Genomic DNA, 18133 nt, shown 5'->3' with positions numbered 1-18133 from the left:
CACCCTAAGACCCGCATAAAGTTGCCGGGATGTAATTCAGACTATTTTTCTTTGCAGTGTGGAACTAGACAGGGGTGCCCCCTCTCTCCTTTATTATTTGCACTCGCCATGGAGCCCCTGTCTAGGTCCATATCCAATAACCAGAACATTGGAGGTTATACAAAAGGCGACCGAGAATTTAAACTTAGCCTTTATGCGGACGATGTACTTTTATTTATTTCGGACCCTTTAATCTCCCTCCCCAACCTCATGTCCACTATAAACTCTTTCCAACAATTAACAGGCCTTGGAATTAATCCTAGCAAGTGTACGGCGATGCCCATCCACCTTCCACAACCTTTATTAACCACACTTAAAGATAAATTCAAATTCACATGGAACCACACCTCCTTACAATATCTAGGCATCAAGCTGGCCCCCACTCTCAAACAAATATACTCCTTAAATTACCCCCCGGCGTTTTCCAAAGTTAAACTCCTTTTAAATCAATGGTCCTCTTATCGTATATCATTTCTGGGTAGAATTCAAGCAATAAAAATGAATATTCTTCCTAAACTACTATTCCTGTTTAGGTCTTTGCCTCTATATGTTTCTCGCTCCACCCTGTTGACGATGCAATCGGCTCTGCTCAAGTTTGTATGGCAAAACAAAAAACCCCGCATAGGGCGTTTGATGATGTATAGAACTCAGACAAGGGGGGGCTTAGGTTGCCCGGACCTTTGGAAGTACTTCCTGGCATCCCGCCTCATTCAATTGGCGCAGTGGCATACCCCCTCCGCCTCTATTCCATGGCTACAATTTGAGCAGATCTCGATAGCACCTTACCACCTTCCAGGTCTATTATGTCTCGCTCTATAACTCCAAAAGATATCACCTCACTTAATTCTATAGTAGGCCAATCACTGTACCTTTGGTCCCTTTACTCCAAGAAGTTTAAGTTACAATCAGATAGACCCCTCTTATCCTCCTTTTTGGGTGAACCATCCTTCCCTCCGGCCTTCTCATCCAAATCATCATTCTTTAGCTGGATCGCTAGGGGTTTGGTGAACCTTGAATCCTTGCTGCAGAACGCCTCCTTTTGCTCCTATGCTCACCTGCAGCAAACCCATGAAATGAGACGATTTGAGTTTCACCAATACTTGCAAATACGACACTTTTACTCGGCACTTATCTCTGGTGGAGTTGATTTGTCTAAAACCCCGTTTGAGTCGTTGTGTGGAGAGGCTTCAAGAGATAAGGGGACCATATCCATTCTATATAGATATCTTAATGACCTTAACTCTCCTCAAAAATCTAAGGCAATGGAGGACTGGGAGGCAGAGATGGCCCAAGAATTCCCTGTGGAGGATTGGCAAGATATGATAGCTAATATGCACAAATGTACGCGATCTATATCCATTAAAGAGACAACTCTCAAACTTCACACCAGGTGGTATTACACTCCCGATCGTCTCCACAGAATATATCCCCTGGTACCTGGCACATGTTTTAGAGGATGCCAGGACAGGGGAACGCTGTTGCACACGTTCTGGAGCTGTAAGGCCCTGGATGCCATATGGCATAAGACAATGTCTCTCATAACACTTCTCTCAGGTATCTCGATTACTCTGACCTCTCCAATGTGTCTGCTTTTTGCAGAGCTCCCAGGGGTTCCCATCCCACTACAGAAATTATTTCACACTCTTTTTAGTGCTATTCAATGGACAATAGCCTCGAACTGGAAACATCCCCACGTCGCAGGTGATTTCGCGCATGGAGTCCATTAGGACTATGGAAAGAATACACCATACTCTCCTGGACTCCATGCACATTTTTGACCGTAAATGGAATGTTTGGACGGCCCACCTGCTAAGTGATAGACTGGGGGATCCTTCGGCCCCAATAGCTGAATCGCAATAGATATGATTATGTTTCCAAAAGCTGGAATCTGTATGAAAATGTACCTCTAATAGCTGCATAGCCTCCTGACTTCAGGTATAAGGTCACACAACATCCTCATGGATTGATGGCTATATTATTATGCTTGGGATGCACATTTATCACAATAATGTGTTTTTGTTTCTTTTCCCTTTTTCTTTTTGTATTGTCTCTTTTTTTTATGTTATTTTTTGCTCTGATTTATTGGGTGCACCATGATTGTACTGTACAACGAGATATGCTTTGTAAGAATTATATTGTTCAGCTATTATTGATTATATTACCAATGTACCTCCTGTACTTTCAACACTTGTTCACCCAGATATTATACTATTCTGCAATAAAAATGTTTGTAAACGAAAAAAAGTAGTTTTAGATGATATTAAAGTTTTAAAAATCAAGAAAAGAGAAGAACCAAGCCATATAAAGAGTGGTATTAAGAAACTTACAAGAAGGAAAGACTTGGTTATACGACCAGCAGATAAAGGAGGGGGAATTGTGATTTTATCGAAAGAACAATACCACATTAGTATGACCAAGATGCTGGGAGATGAGACGACTTACAGCAGATTATTAAGTAACCCGATGTTTAAGTGCAGAAAAGCACTAGAAAAGGTGGTGTGTCTAGGAGTAAAGAAAAACATACTGAACAAAAAAGAAGCCAGATTTCTGATACATGATTCCTGTAGGACCCCGATCATATATTCATTGCCGAAAATTCATAAAGATAAAATAAACCCACCACCAAGACCAATAGTAAACGGAATAGACTCACTAACATCGAGAATCAGACAATATATAGATTATTTCCTGCAGCCAGCGGTCCAGAACACAGAGGCATATCTCAGAGACACGAAGCAAATGTTACAAATACTAGAAGATGTCCCAAAAGAAGATGGTCCATGGATTATAGCTACCGTGGATGTTTCATCCCTATACACAGTGATACCTCACCATCAAGCATGCAAAGCCGCAAAATGGGGCCTTAGGTCATACACCAAGCTACCATGCGTCCAAAGGAAGTTCATAGTGAAATGCTTAGATTTCTGCCTTAAGAATAACTATTTATGGTATGACAAGAATTACTACTATCAACAAACAGGAGTAGCGATGGGAGCTAAATTTGCCCCAAGCGTGGCAGGCCTCTTCATGGCTCAGTGGGAGGAACAGAATGTTTTGAGAGAGAGACCCACTGAATTAGCCATCTACAAGAGATATAGTGATAATGTCTTTATACTCTGGAAAGGCGAACTGGACCAGCTCACCAGTTTTTTGGAAAACCTCAATATCAATGATAGAAATATTAAACTATCCTGGGAGGCCAGTGATGAAAAAGTGACATTTTTAGATTTAGACATCATACAGGAAAATGGTACACTATGGTCACGCACGCACTTTAAAACGGTGGACAGGAACAGCTATCTCCCTATTGAAAGCTGCCACCACAGGAATTGGCTGTTTAATGTCCCTAAAGGTCAACTGATGAGGGTAAGACGGAATTGCACCCACCTTAATATTTATCTAGAGCAGGCAGAACTGATTGCGCAAAGATTCGCTAAGAAAGGCTACGACCAACAATTCATAAGAGACAAAATACTGGAAGTCAAAGAAATGGATCGAAAAGAATTAATCAGAGATAAAACCAGAAAAGAAACCACATTAACGGTAGCACCGATAATCTTGGACTTCAACGCCCAACACAAGAGAATTGAGAAGATTATCAAGAGACACTGGCATATACTCCTGGCAGACAAGGAATTACAAGATAAACTACCCCCCAATCCTAGGTTCATTTACAAGAGAGCACCCACTCTTAGAGACAAAATTGTGAAAAATATAATTGACCCACCAAAGAAAGTAATCTCCTTCTTCACCCGGAATGGTTTCTTCCCTTGCAAAAGGTGCTTTGCATGTTTGAGAACCAGGCGCCCCAATGAGAAGAAGTCCCATTTCACGTCGACCAGTACAAGGGAGACTTATGAAATAAAAGAATTAATCTGTTGTAACACGGAAGGAGCGGTATACGCCCTAGAATGCAGTTGCGGCCTACAGTATATAGGCCGCACAAAAAGACCCCTTCGGGTTAGGATCAAGGAAAACGTGAAGAATATTTTGAATGGGTATGACAAACACAGTGTATCTAAACACTTCCTGCTGTGTCATAATAAAGACCCCACACAATTAAAATTTTGGGGAATTGAACCATATGTCAGGCATTGGCGGGGGGGACATAAGGTTAGGACCCTCAGCCAACTCGAATCTAAGTGGATTTTCACCCTAGATACTTTTGCACCCAGAGGATTGAACATCGAATTTGATTTGAATTGTTTTTTAAGCGATTTTTAAATAGGAGTGTACACCACCATCTCTCTCTTTTTTATTAGTACTTTAGGAATATGCTTTGGCCTTCCCTCTCTTTCTTGCAATGCTTTTGGTCTTTTTAACATCAGTACATGTTGTGTTATATTGTTATTTACTCAGGACCCCCCCCTCCCCCCCTTCCCCTTCCCATAACCCCCCCTCCAACCCCCCCCCACCCCCACTTCCCCCCCCTTCCCCCCCCCTTTTCTACCAACCCCCCCTCTTCCTGTTTCCCCTCCCTCTCCTGATTATTGCACTGTAGTTCAGACTGTAGGTATCTACACAAGACACCATATATGAGCATACAATACATGTTATGAAAAAGCCCATTCCATCATCCCTCCGCGGTTATTTTTAATTTTAATTTTACTGGATTTTCCAGCGATTCGTATTTTTAACTACGTTTTTATATTTTATATTTTTTATAATTTTAATTATTTTTTATTAAAGATTTCTATTTTAGCCGTTTTACTTACTTTTTAATTTCTTTAATATATTTAATGAATTAAAATATTCAATTTCCATGAATGCACTGTTAGTGGCAGCTTCCGATTATTTGATATTTTTTAGCTTCCAACACAGCAGGATCTCACTTTCTATTAATATATGCCTATATATTGTTTTTTTTTTCCTAGCTAACTAGCCCCTCTTTATTTAAATAGGCTATATTTATGAGCAACGTAATCTATTGCTACAGAAACATGCAGCCAATCCGGTATCTATTTGCCTTGGTATGTTTATTCAGTCTTTTCTAACCCAGAAAATGGCCGCGCCCTTTAGACACCTACCTATTCCCTTTTGTTATGGGTATCTATTTGCCTTGGTATGTTTATTCAATCTTTTCTAACCCATAAAATGGCCGCGCCCATTAGACACCTAGTTATTCCCTTTGTTATGATGATTCAAGCCTTTGCTAACCTAGAAAATGGCCGCGCCCATGAGATACCTAGTAATGGCCGGCGCGGCTACGAGAAAATGGCCGCCCATTAATCACTATGGGAGAGACTATTTATAACCACATCTAGCCTATTTTGTTCATCCCCTGAAGAAGTCACGTGATCGGTGACGTCACGCGTAGGGACGGAATAGGCTTTTTCACACTGCTAGACACAGAACGAGTTCGCTGCTCGTAGGAGAGAGGCTTGCTCTGCACTGTTGTTATGTGAGTACATCTGCTTAAAGATTCTTAATAAAGCATTACCTGGTTTAAACATACTTCACTATCAAGTACCTTTGTCCTGCATATTCCTGCATATATATATCTGAGATGTGGAGGCTGAGCTAGGACCCGCGCTGGTCCAGGACCCCAGCTAGGACCATAGCCACTTGTAACCAGCTGCCATTAGGATTACTCAACACCGGCAAGCGTGGATATAGGGACGCGATTGAGGCTCAGGACCTGGCATCTTAGCTACATTTCTTGCGGTTGACCTAGCACCGCTAGGTAAGGGGCAACTGCTCACATTAGTGTTTTATGCACGAAGAGGACACTGAATGAATTGCATCCCAGGGTTTTTGTCTAACCCTTGTTTCGGTGCATGCAGCTGTCCAGTCGCATACGTGCGTTTTACCTTTTTTGAGTTCTTGTCTTCCCTTCTTTTTCCAACTGGGTAGCGCAGGAATATTTTTATTACATTTTAACAAAATAAATACGTTTTTAAAAGCCTTTAAAAGCCTTTACAGGTTACCACTTTAGATTTACAGAGGAGGCCTACTGCTAAAATTACTGCCCTCGATCTGACCTTCGGGCTGATACCTCACATGTATGGTGTATTTGCTGTTTACATTTGACGCCAGACCGACGCTTGCGTTCGCCTTAGTGTGAGAGCTGGGGAGGGGACAGGGGTGCTTTTTTTTTTTTTTTTTTTTTGCTTTTTTTATCTTATTTTTAAACTGTTCCTTTCATATTTTTTTTTTAATCATTTTTATTGTTATCTCAGGGAATGTAAATATCCCCTATGATAGCAATAGGTAGTGACAGGTACTCTTTTTTGAAAAAATTGGGGTCTATTAGACCCTAGATCTCTCCTCTGCCCTCAAAGCATCTGACCACACCAAGGTCAGTGTAATAAAATGCTTTCCCAATTTCCCAATGGCGCTGTTTACATCCGGCGAAATCTAAGTCATAAAATGCTCGTAGCTTCCGGTTTCTTAGGCCATAGAGATGTTTGGAGCCATTCTGGTCTCTGATCAGCTCTATGGTCAGCTGGCTGAATCACCGGCTGCATTCTCAGGTTCCCTGTTGAGACAGGAGAGCCAGAGAAAAACACGGAAGACGTGGGGGGGCATTCCCTTCCAATGCTTGTAAAAGCAGTCTAGAGGCTAATTAGCCACTAGGATTGCTTTTACATGAAAGCCGACCGCTGACTGAAAAGAATGATACCAAGATGATACCTAAACCAGCAGGCATCATTCTGGTATAACCACTCAAAGTCGTGAATGGCGTACCTGAAGACAAAAAAATGGTTAACAATAAAACACAATAAACGGTAAAGTATAAAAAATTGCATACCTGAAAAGCAAACATGATAAAACATAATAACAATAACAATAAAACATTGCAGAATAGAATACAGTAAAAAAGAGCAGAACAATAGAGAGAGAATAGAGAGAGAGAGAACAATAAAACAACAACTATTTTTTTATTTTATGTATTTTTTTTTTTTACACTTTTTTTTGTAACTTTTATAACTGTAACCGGTTCCAGGTTCGGGTCTCTCAAAATGCGATGGCATCTTGGGAGACCTTGTGAAAGTGTGCCTAGTCTGTGCAATGCTGTACCCTACGCTAATACTCAACTAGTGTATGATAGCGTTCAAAACATTCACCAATGCAAAGACCAGGATTGTCAGGACAGGAGGGACAATAATAGCGGGTGTCACACCTATATCCGCGCTTGCTGCAGACACAACATCTTTTTTGGGGGGTTCGTTGGGTAGGGGTACTCGGGAGGACATAAAGAAAATGCCTCTCATGCAGCCGACTGCATTTGGTTGGGGATGTGAATGGGGGAAGTACAGGTGCTGCAGAAGAGGTGGGTTCCCAATTAGGATTGGCGAATGCAGCAGAAAGGGCATTATGGGCATGACGGGCCTGTTTGTCTTCTTCTTGGTGGCAGCGGGACACTACTTGTGCTTGCCACCTCACCAGCTTGAACTGCACTTATGGGACTCGCCACATCACCAAGTGTTACTGCAGCGCTGGTTAGCTACGACCGGGGTGTACTAGGCCGCTGGTGCTTGCCAGTTCACCAAAATGCTACCAAAAAAACTGTTAGCAATCGCAGGGATCAGGCCTGACTCTGCGAATGCTGCAGTTATGCGTTTAGTGTTTTGTAAGTGACAGTGATCGATCGATACTGCACTTGGGTGGGCTGGGCTGGGCGGAGGGGCAAAACGCAGGTGCTAGCAGGTATCTGGGCTGATCCCGCTAACACTGCGTGTTTGGGAACCCTAAACTGCTGGGGACGCTAGTATAGATCTGATCGGATCAGATATTGATCCGTTCAGATACTATACCACTAAGGGAGGTGTACATTGCGTGCGTAGGTGTTAGCGGTACTGGCGCTAACCTGACGCTGCCTGGGGCGACGCATATCACCGTCGGGTGATCAGGGGGTTAAACCTTTATTCGGTAATAAACGGCGGGTGCCCTGACACTATAAAAAATAAACTAACTAACCAGCGTCACCCATAACAGTTATACGGTGATCCTTGGTGAAAGGGTTAATTAGGGGGCATTCAAGGGGTTAAAACATTTATTAGGTAGTATATGGGGGTCCCTGTCGCTATAAAACGCTGACGGCGAACCTAAATATTTACCTCACTAACTAGCGTCACCAGTGACACTAATACAGCGATCAGAAAAACGATTGCTTAGTGACACTGGTGACGGGGGTGATCAAAGGGTTAAAACTTTATTGGGGGTTAGGGGGGTATTCTAGACCTAAAGGGGGCTAACATTAACTGCCCTACCACACTAACTGTCACAAACTGACACCAATGCAGTAATCAGAAAAAAAAAAACTGCTTGGTGTCAGTGTGACGGGGGGGGAGGGGTGATCGGGGGGGTAAAGGGGGGTGTATTGTGTGCCTGGCATGTTCTACTGTGTGTGTGTTGTGCACTCACATCGATGTCTTCTCTCCTCGGCGCCGGAACGGAAAATACCGAGCCGAGGAGAGATGACATCATTTCCTCTGCTGCTGTTTACCATACAGCAGCAGAGGAATGATCCCATTGGCTGGAAGCGATCGCGAGGGGGGGGCCACGAATGGATGGCCTCCCCCTCACCTCTGATCGCCGGGGGACAAACGCCGACCGCCTCGGGCACCGGTCGGCAAGTGGTTAAGACCCAACTCTAAAATTTTCAACTCATCCAAAGTAAAAGTGGCATCACTTAAATTGAAAATGCCCTGCATTAGGTCTCTCTCTTTCTTTTTCCTTTTACCTCCTCTGCAACCTCTCCGTGTGCTGCGCTTGGTTCCCCACCTTGGGGTCTGGGGGGTGCCATGGGATACCAAGGTTTCCACTCCCCTCCTCCATTCACCTGCAGCCATCATATCTAAGAATTGGTAGGCTGCCATCTTATAAATGTTTGCTTTTGGCTTTAATACTGCTTCGAGGCAGGCTGCAAAAGTGAAAATAAAAAGTCAGACGTGATCCTTGAGCTGCACAGATCACAGTCTCCTGAAATGGCCACTGTTAAGGTGTTGTTCCTGATCCTTCTATGGAAAACATGTGAGTAAAATCTTTATTATAATGAGGAACATTTAAATAACATGTTTTCTATAGGTAGAGATCACTGATCATGTCATGTCTTGCTGTCCTCTGTCTGTGTCCGGCCTCTTCTATTCATACAAATGTTAATAATTTGTTGTTGGTTGGTAAATATATATATATATATATATATACCAGACACAGAGAATGACCCAGATGATACATACATATCAGTTTAGCTCGGGTTATCTATCACAACCTGTCAGTGATTGGTGTTGTACATTATATGGAAAAGCAGTTTTGCATCATTCTGGCTTCTGCAGAGCTGGAAGGACATGACCTGTCAATCAAGCCATGCTGGGAGTTGTAGTCCCTCAGCTGTGTTTCTATAATCTTTCCTGAAGTGCTACCAAGAACTTGTCTATATTAACTAATGCCCATCTCCGGGGAAATAACAAATCCAGAATGTCTCTGCACTGCAAGGGTTAAATGCTTGGTTGGGTCTGCAGGGGGTAGGGGGGGCACAAAAAGCAGTTTTACTTATTAGATCCTCCGCTCCCCCCCTCTGAGCAGCCGGTGCTCTCCTCTACATCCCTACACTCTGGTGGTGGACTCTTCCTCGGCATCCTCATGTTCAGCGCAGGGCTATGGGCTCTGCATTGGACTTGATGATGTCATTTAAATTTTAATGCTTTTCTCATAGCTCCCAACTGTCCCTGATTTCGAAGGACTGTCCCTGATTTGGAGCAATGTCCCTCTGTCCCTCTTTCCTCCTTATTTGTCCCTCATTTTGGTCTGATCTATATACTTGTATATAAAATGCACTTTTTATTTATCAAAAAGTGTTTTCAAGTGCTAAACATTTTATCTGATTTCTAAATTGCTGCGTTTGTAAATTCCAAAAGCCAAAATAAAGGAATAGTAGTGGTAAAAAAAGCACTTGTGGGTTTAACCAATCTTGTTTTCTGTACAATTCTCCTTTAAGGGGGCGTGGCAAGGAGTGTGTCCTATTCCTGCATACTTTTGCTGATAGGTGTCCCTCGTTCCCATCTCAAAAATTTGAGAAGCATGCTTTTCTGAATAAACAATGCTAAAAGTGGCCCTTAGAGTGGGGGTTTGGTATAAACAAACTGGGGTTTACTGGGTAGAATCTTGGATAAATCATTATCTTTAAGTAAAAGATGCCAATATTTGCAAATGATTTGTTCTACCTGTCTATGTTGACGGGTGTAGCCAGTCATGAAAGCAATCCCAAAATCTCTCTCATTGACCGTCTTTTTTTTTAAAAAGGTCATCTCGGTTCAAACTTCTAACTGCTGACAAAGTTTTATTCAGTTCATATGGGGTATGGCCTTTTCCCACAAATCTATCAAAAAGAACTTTGGCCTGTATATCGAAATCTTCAATTCTGGCGCAATTGCGCCTGACTCTCACAAATTGGCTCTCGGGGATAGGACTAAGCCATCGAGGATGGTGACAACTCCCCAAGGGTATGTAACCATTTCTGTCCACCTCTTTAAAAAAAGTTTTGGTGAACAGTTGATGGTTATCTTTGAAGACTACTAGGTCTAAAAAAATAATGCTCTGATCATCATAGACTGCTGAGAAGGATATTCCATGTCTATTCTCACCAATTTTTGATAAAAACTATAAAAATGACTCTCTTGATCCTGCCCAAATAATAATAATGTCATCGATGTAACGCTTATAGAACTTAAGCTGGGGTATATTTCCACTAAAGATGGCATCCTTTTCCCAATGACTCATGAAAAGGTTGGCCACTGACGGGGCATACTTGGCCCCCATGGCCACTCCCCTCTTTTGCCTGAAAAACTGTTTATCATGACAAAACAAGTTGTGACTCATGGCCCAATTTAGGGCATGAACAAGAAAATCTTTTTGTTTATTTTTCATTTTAGTCTTGTTCAGAGCCCATACTACAGCTTCTATAGCATGTTTTTGCTGAATGTTGGTGTACAAAGAATTGACATCAATACTGGCCAAGAGATGGCCTTCATCCACCTCCACATGCTGCAGTAGTTCCATAAGATTTCTATTATCTTTGAGGTAGGCTGGACAGCTCTGTGCCAGCGGCTGGAGGAAGTGATCCAAATATTTACCAATTCTGGCAAATAAAGAGTCCACCCCACTTACAATGGGTCTACCTGGTGGTTTGGCAGGATTCTTATGCATTTTGGGTAATTGGTAGATAACTGGTACCCGCGGGGCATCTGGCACCAGATATTATTGCCTCCTTTTTGGTGACAGTACCTTCATCCTGAGCACTATTAACCAGATGTTTAAGCTTGGCTTTGAAACTATTGGTTGGGTTGCCCCCTAACTTTTTATAAGTTTCAGCATCATGAACTAGTCTGTTAAGTTCTGCTAAGTAGTCAGATTTATTAAGGATAACAAGACCCCCCCCCCCCCTTTGTCTGCACTTCTAATCACAATCTGTTTATTCTTCTCCAGTAGTTTAATACCCCTTTCTATGTCTGTTTTCCGCCTACTAGGTTTAATAGATAGCACCTCTAAGTCATGTTGGACCAGGGATTTAAAAACCTCCAAAAAAATGGCTATTGGGATTTCTAGGATTAAAAACTGAGTTGTTCCTCAGATTAGTGTGGCTATACTCCGATGCTTCCTGTCCTGTATGAGGTGTAACTTTCCTAAAGTGCTACCAAGAACTTGTCTATATTAACTAATGCCCATCTCAGGGGAAAGAACAAATCCAGAATGTTTCTGCACTGCAAGGGTTAAATGCTTGGTTGGGTCTGCAGGGGGTAGGGGGGGCACAAAAAGCAGTTTTACTTATTAGATCCTCCGCTCCCCCCCTCTGAGCATCCGGTGCTCTCCTTTACATCCCTACGCTCTGGTGGTGGACTCTTCCTCGGCATCCTTATGTTCAGCGCAGGGCTATGGGCTCTGCATTGGACTTGATGATGTCATTTAAATTTTAATGCTTTTCTCATAGCTCCCAACTGTCCCTGATTTTGAAGGACTGTCCCTGATTTGGAGCAATGTCCCCCTGTCCCTCTTTCTTCCTTATTTGTCCCTCATTTTGGTCTGATCTATATACTTGTATATAAAATGCACTTTTTATTTATCAAAAAGTGTTTTCAAGTGCTAAACATTTCATCTGATTTCTAAATTGCTGCGTTTGTAAATTCCAAAAGCCAAAATAAAGGAATAGTAGTGGTAAAAAAAGCACTTGTGGGTATAACCAATCTTGTTTTTTGTACAATTCTCCTTTTGAGGGGGCGTGGCAAGGAGTGTGTCCTATTCCTGCAAACTTTTGCTGACAGTTGATGGTTATCTTTGAAGACTGAATAAAGGGTTAATGTGTGGGTGTGGCGCTGTCCTCATAAGTGTGTGCAAGCGTAGGTGAATAAAGGTAAATTCCAATCCTCTACTGTGATAAATACCTAAGACCAATTATATATTATACACATAAACTTGTACCATGGCAAACCATAAGTGATCCTTTCAATATAGTGGGGGGGACAAGGGTAAATACAAAAGTAGTGTGGTGCACTAAAATACTAAATATAAAATGGGTATGGTACACTAAAACCATGAATAGCTTTATGAAGTGCAAAACATAAGTATTCCACTCTATATAGTGTAAATAAAAAAGTGGTATGGTGCAAATAAAAATTGTTAGCTATAAATGCCAGGTACAATAAAATACTACTACTGCAATAAATAACTTTGTAAAGTGCATATATCAAAGTGGCTTGTGCTCCATGCAACAATAAAGGTGATTAACTTATTAAATAACTAGTGACAAGTGCTCAGTGCAACATTAGCGATTTTGAGTTTCTTGGCGTTTGGAGTAAGCAAGTACCGTATTTATCGGCGTATAACACGCACCGGCGTATAACACGCACCCCAATTTAGGAGGGAATTTTAAGGAAAAATAACTTTTAGGAGGGAAGTTGAAGGGAAAAAAACTTACATTTTAATGCCCATCATTGCCGCCTTCTCAGTGCAGCCTTGCCCCAGTGCAGCCTTGTCAGTGCAGCCATGTCAGTGCAGCCTTGTCAGTGCAGCCTTGTCAGTGCAGCCTTCCCTAGTGCAGCCTTGTCAGTGCAGCCTTCCCCAGTGCAGCCTTGTCAGTGCAGCCTTCCCCAGTGCAGCCTTGTCAATGCAGCCTTCCCCAGTGGAGCCTTGTCAATGCAGCCTTCCCCAGTGGAGCCTTGTCAGTGCAGCCTTCCCCAGTGCAGCCTTGTCAATGCAGCCTTCCCCAGTGGAGCCTTGTCAATGCAGCCTTCCCCAGTGGAGCCTTGTCAGTGCAGCCTTCCCCAGTGCAGCCTTGCCCCAGTGCAGCCTTCGATCCTCTATCCCTGCCATCCTGGGCTTCAAAATCGCCGACCGCGATTTGAAAATGGCGCCGCTGGCGCCGAAATACACAGAGCCGATCCTCGGCTCTTCCCGGCAGCTCTCGTTCACTTTTGGCTCCACTCGTAGTCCCGAGCGGAGCTATCCGAACCTAGCCTAGCCGCCGGCGCCTGTGTATTTCGGCGCCGGCGGCGCCATTTTCAAATCGCGGTCGGCGATTTTGAAGATGTGACAGCTCGGGATCGCAGGGGATCGGCATATAACACGCACCTGCGATTTTCCCCTGATTTTAAGGGGAAAAAAGTGCGTTTTATACGCCGATAAATACGGTATATCCACAGCCCGTCTGCTGCTTGAATTTCTGAGGTGCCCGGGTGTTTGTGTCTCGTACTATAATCATGCAGACACTCACCAGCTTTCTTAACCCCTGCAGGGGTGACACGCAGTCACAGTGTGTGCCACTGTGCGGCAATCCTTAGTGCTTTCCGGGTCGGGATAGCATTTAAACATAGAAGAGAAAGGGGATGCCCATAGCGTAAAACCATAAAAACATTTTATTGAGACAGATGAGATTGAGACAATACTGCTTTGAGGCAGGCTGCAAAAGTGAAAATAAAAAGTCAGACGTGATCCTTGCACTGCACAGATCACAGTCTCCTGAAATGGCCACTGTTAAGGTGTTGTTCCTGATCCTTCTATGGAAAACATGTGAGTAAAATCTTTATTATAATGAGGAACATTTAAATAACGTGTTTTCTATAGGTAGAGATCACTGAGCATGTCATGTCTTGCTGTCCTCTGTCTGTGTCCGGCCTCCTCTATTCATACAAATGTTAATAATTTGTTGTTGGTTGGTAAATATCTATGCAATATATATATATATATATATATATATATATATATATATATATATATATATATATATATATATATAAAAAATAGATAGATAGATAGATATGCTATACAATATAAAGGTCAGGTGCGTTGTACCAGACACAGAGAATGACCCAGATGATACATACATATCAGTTTAGCTCGGGTTATCTATCACAACCTGTCAGTGATTGGTGTTGTACATTATATGGAAAAGCAGTTTTGCATCATCCTGGCTTCTGCAGAGCTGGAGGGACATGGTTTGTCAATCAAGCCATGCTGGGAGTTGTAGTCCCTCAGCTGTGTTTCTATAATCTTTCCTGAAGTGCTACCAAGAACTTGTCTATATTAACTAATGCCCATCTCCGGGAAAATAACAAATCCAGAATGTCTCTGCACTGCAAGGGTTAAATGCTTGGTTGGGTCTGCAGGGGGTAGGGGGGGCACAAAGAGCAGTTTTACTTATTAGATCCTCCGCTCCCCCCCCTCTGAGCATCCGGTGCTCTCCTCTACATCCCTACGCTCTGGTGGTGGACTCTTCCTCGGCACCCTCATGTTCAGCGCAGGGCTATGGGCTCTGCATTGGACTTGATGATGTCATTTAAATTTTAATGCTTTTCTCATAGCTCCCAACTGTCCCTGATTTCGAAGGACTGTCCCTGATTTGGAGCAATGTCCCTCTGTCCCTCTTTCCTCCTTATTTGTCCCTCATTTTGGTCTGATCTATATACTTGTATATAAAATGCACTTTTTATTTATCAAAAAGTGTTTTCAAGTGCTAAACATTTCATCTGATTTCTAAATTGCTGCGTTTGTAAATTCCAAAAGCCAAAATAAAGGAATAGTAGTGGTAAAAAAAGCACTTGTGGGTTTAACCAATCTTGTTTTTTGTACAATTCTCCTTTAAGGGGGCGTGGCAAGGAGTGTGTCCTATTCCTGCATACTTTTGCTGATAGGTCTCCCTCATCCCCATCTCAAAAATTTGAGAAGCATGCTTTTCTGAATAAACAATGCTAAAAGTGGCCCTTAGAGTGGGGGTTTGGTATAAACAAACTGGGGTTTACTGGGTAGAATCTTGGATAAATCATTATCTTTAAGTAAACGATGCCAATATTTGCAAATTATTTTTTCTACTTGTCTATGTTGATGGGTGTAGCCAGTCATGAAAGCAATCCCAAAATCTCTCTCATTGACCGCCTTTTTTTTTTTAAAAGGTCATCTCGGTTCAAACTTCTAACTGCTGACAAAGTTTTATTCAGTTCATATGGGGTGTAGCCTTTTCCCACAGATCTATCAAAAAGAACTTTGGCCTGTATATCGAAATCTTCAATTCTGGCGCAATTGCGCCTGACTCTCACAAATTGGCTCTTGGGGATAGGACTAAGCCATCGAGGATGGTGACAACTCCCCAAGGGAATGTAACCATTTCTGTCCACCTCTTTAAAAAAAGTTTTGGTGGACAGTTGATGGTTATCTTTGAAGACTACTAGGTCTAAAAAAATAATGCTCTGATCATCATAGACTGCTGAGAAGGATATTCCATGTCTAATCTCACCAATGTTTGATAAAAGCTGTAAAAATGACTCTTTTGATCCTGCCCAAATAATAATAATGTCATCGATGTAACGCTTAAAGAACTTAAGCTGGGGTATATTTCCACTAAAGATGGCATCCTTTTCCCAATGACTCATGAAAAGGTTGGCCACTGACGGGGCATACTTGGCCCTCATGGCCACTCCCCTCTTTTGCCTGAAAAACTGTTTATCATGACAAAACAAGTTGTGACTCATGGCCAAATCAAGGGCATGAACAAGAAAATCTTTTTGTTTATTTTTCATTTTAGTCTTGTTCACAGCCCATACTACAGCTTCTATAGCATGTTTTTGCTGAATGTTGGTGTACAAAGAATTGACATCAATACTGGCCAAGAGATGGCCTTCATCCATCTCCACATGCTGCAGTAGTTCCATAAGATTTCCATTATCTTTGAGGTAGGCTGGACAGCTCTGTGCCAGCGGCTGGAGAAAGTGATCCAAATATTCACCAATTCTGGCAAATAAAGAATCCACCCCACTTACAATGGGTCTACCCGGTGGTTTGGCAGGATTCTTATGGATTTTGGGTAATTGGTAGATAACTGGTGCCCGCGGGGCATCTGGCACCAGATATCTTGCCTCCTTTTTGGTGACAATACCTTCATCCTGAGCACTTTTAACCAGACGTTTAAGCTTGGCTTTGAAATTATTGGTTGGGTTGCCCCCTAATTTTTCATAAGTTTCAGCATCATGAACTAGTCTGTTAAGTTCTGCTAAGTAGCCAGATTTATTAAGGATAACAAGACCCCCCCCTTTGTCTGCACTTCTAATGACAATCTGTTTATTCTTCTCCAGTAGTTTAATACCCCTTTCTATGTCTGTTTTCCGCCTACTAGGTTTAATAGATAGCTTCATGTTGGACCAGGGATTTAAAAACCTCCAAAAAATGGCTATTGGGATTTCTAGGATTAAAAACTGAGTTGTTCCTCAAATTAGTGTGGCTATACTCTGATGCTTCCTGTCCTGTATAAGGTGTAACTTTGCTGTAATGTTTCTTGATATTTAATTTCCTCATAAATTTCTGAAAATCAATAAAAATATCAAATTTGTTAAGATCCTTATCTGGGGCTAATTTAAGACCCAACTCTAAAACTTTCAACTCATCCAAAGTAAAAGTGGCATCACTTAAATTGAAAATGCCCTGCATTAGGTCTCTCTCTTTCTTTTTCCTTTTACCTCCTCTGCAACCTCTCTGTGTGCTACGCTTGGTTCCCCACCTTGGGGTCTGGGGGGTGCCATGGGATACCAAGGTTTCCAGTCCCCTCCTCCATTCACCTGCAGCCATCATATCTAAGAATTGGTAGGCTGCCATCTAATAAATGTTTGCTTTTGGCTTTAATACTGCTTCGAGGCAGGCTGCAAAAGTGAAAATAAAAAGTCAGACGTGATCCTTGAGCTGCACAGATCACAGTCTCCTGAAATGGCCACTGTTAAGGTGTTGTTCCTGATCCTTCTATGGAAAACATGTGAGTAAAATCTTTATTATAATGAGGAACATTTAAATAACGTGTTTTCTATAGGTAGAGATCACTGAGCATGTCATGTCTTGCTGTCCTCTGTCTGTGTCCGGCCTCCTCTATTCATACAAATGTTAATAATTTGTTGTTGGTTGGTAAATATATATATATACAATATATATATACAGTATACCGTAATTGTATTTTCAATCTTTCCATCTACAGCCACACTGTAAGTAGGGATGAGTCGAACACCCCCCGGTTCGGTTTGAATCAGAACATTCGAACGGACCGAAAGTTTGCGCAAAAAATTTCGAACCCCGTTAAAGTCTATAGGACTTGAACGTGAGAAATCAAAAGTGCGAATTTTAAAGGCTAATATGTAAGTTATTGTCCTTAATAGGGTTTGGGGACCCGGATCCTGCCCCAGGGTACATGTGTCAATGCAAAAAAAAGTTTTAAAAACGGCCATTTTTTCAGGAGCAGTGATTTTAACCAGTTGCCGCCCGCCATATAGCAGAATGACAGTGGCAAAAGTGGTTTCAATATCCTGACCGGGGGCGCGCATCGCGGTGATCGTTGTTGCGGTGTGTCAATCTGACACTTTACAACACCAATCTAGGTAAAGAGTCTCTGACGGAGACTCTTTACCACGTGATCACGATGTATATAGGAAGAGCCGGTGATCGGCTTTTCCTCACTCGCGTCTGACAGACGCGAGTAGAGGAGAGACGATCGGCTGCTCACCTGACAGGGGGGGTCTGTGCTGAATGTTTATCAGCACAGCCCCCCCTCGGAACCCACCCAGGACCACCAGGGAAGCCGCCCAGGACCACCAGGGAAGCCACCCAGAACCACCAGGATGGCCATCCA

The 18133-nt window shown here is 42.5% G+C and overlaps 2 protein-coding genes across 2 annotated transcripts in view; both read left to right on the top strand.

Annotated features, from left to right (window-relative positions):
- Positions 1–18133, top strand: part of LOC141148558 (uncharacterized) — a gene marked incomplete in the record, with an annotated part of 670733 nt that overhangs the window by 434214 nt on the left and 218386 nt on the right.
- LOC141148560 (natural cytotoxicity triggering receptor 3 ligand 1-like) overlaps positions 17159–18133 on the top strand; it is a 66754-nt gene continuing 65779 nt past the window's right edge. The window contains exon 1 of the mRNA XM_073636114.1: positions 17159–17269. Within this exon, the coding sequence (XP_073492215.1) occupies positions 17224–17269 (46 nt within the window). The 5' untranslated portion in view covers positions 17159–17223. The remainder of the gene's footprint in view (positions 17270–18133) is intronic.

Source organism: Aquarana catesbeiana, linkage group LG06, assembly GCF_042186555.1.
Source record: "Aquarana catesbeiana isolate 2022-GZ linkage group LG06, ASM4218655v1, whole genome shotgun sequence".
Taxonomy (NCBI): Eukaryota; Metazoa; Chordata; class Amphibia; order Anura; family Ranidae; genus Aquarana; species Aquarana catesbeiana.
Note: the sequence above shows the minus strand (reverse complement) of the source record. Positions and strands in the feature narration are given on the sequence as shown.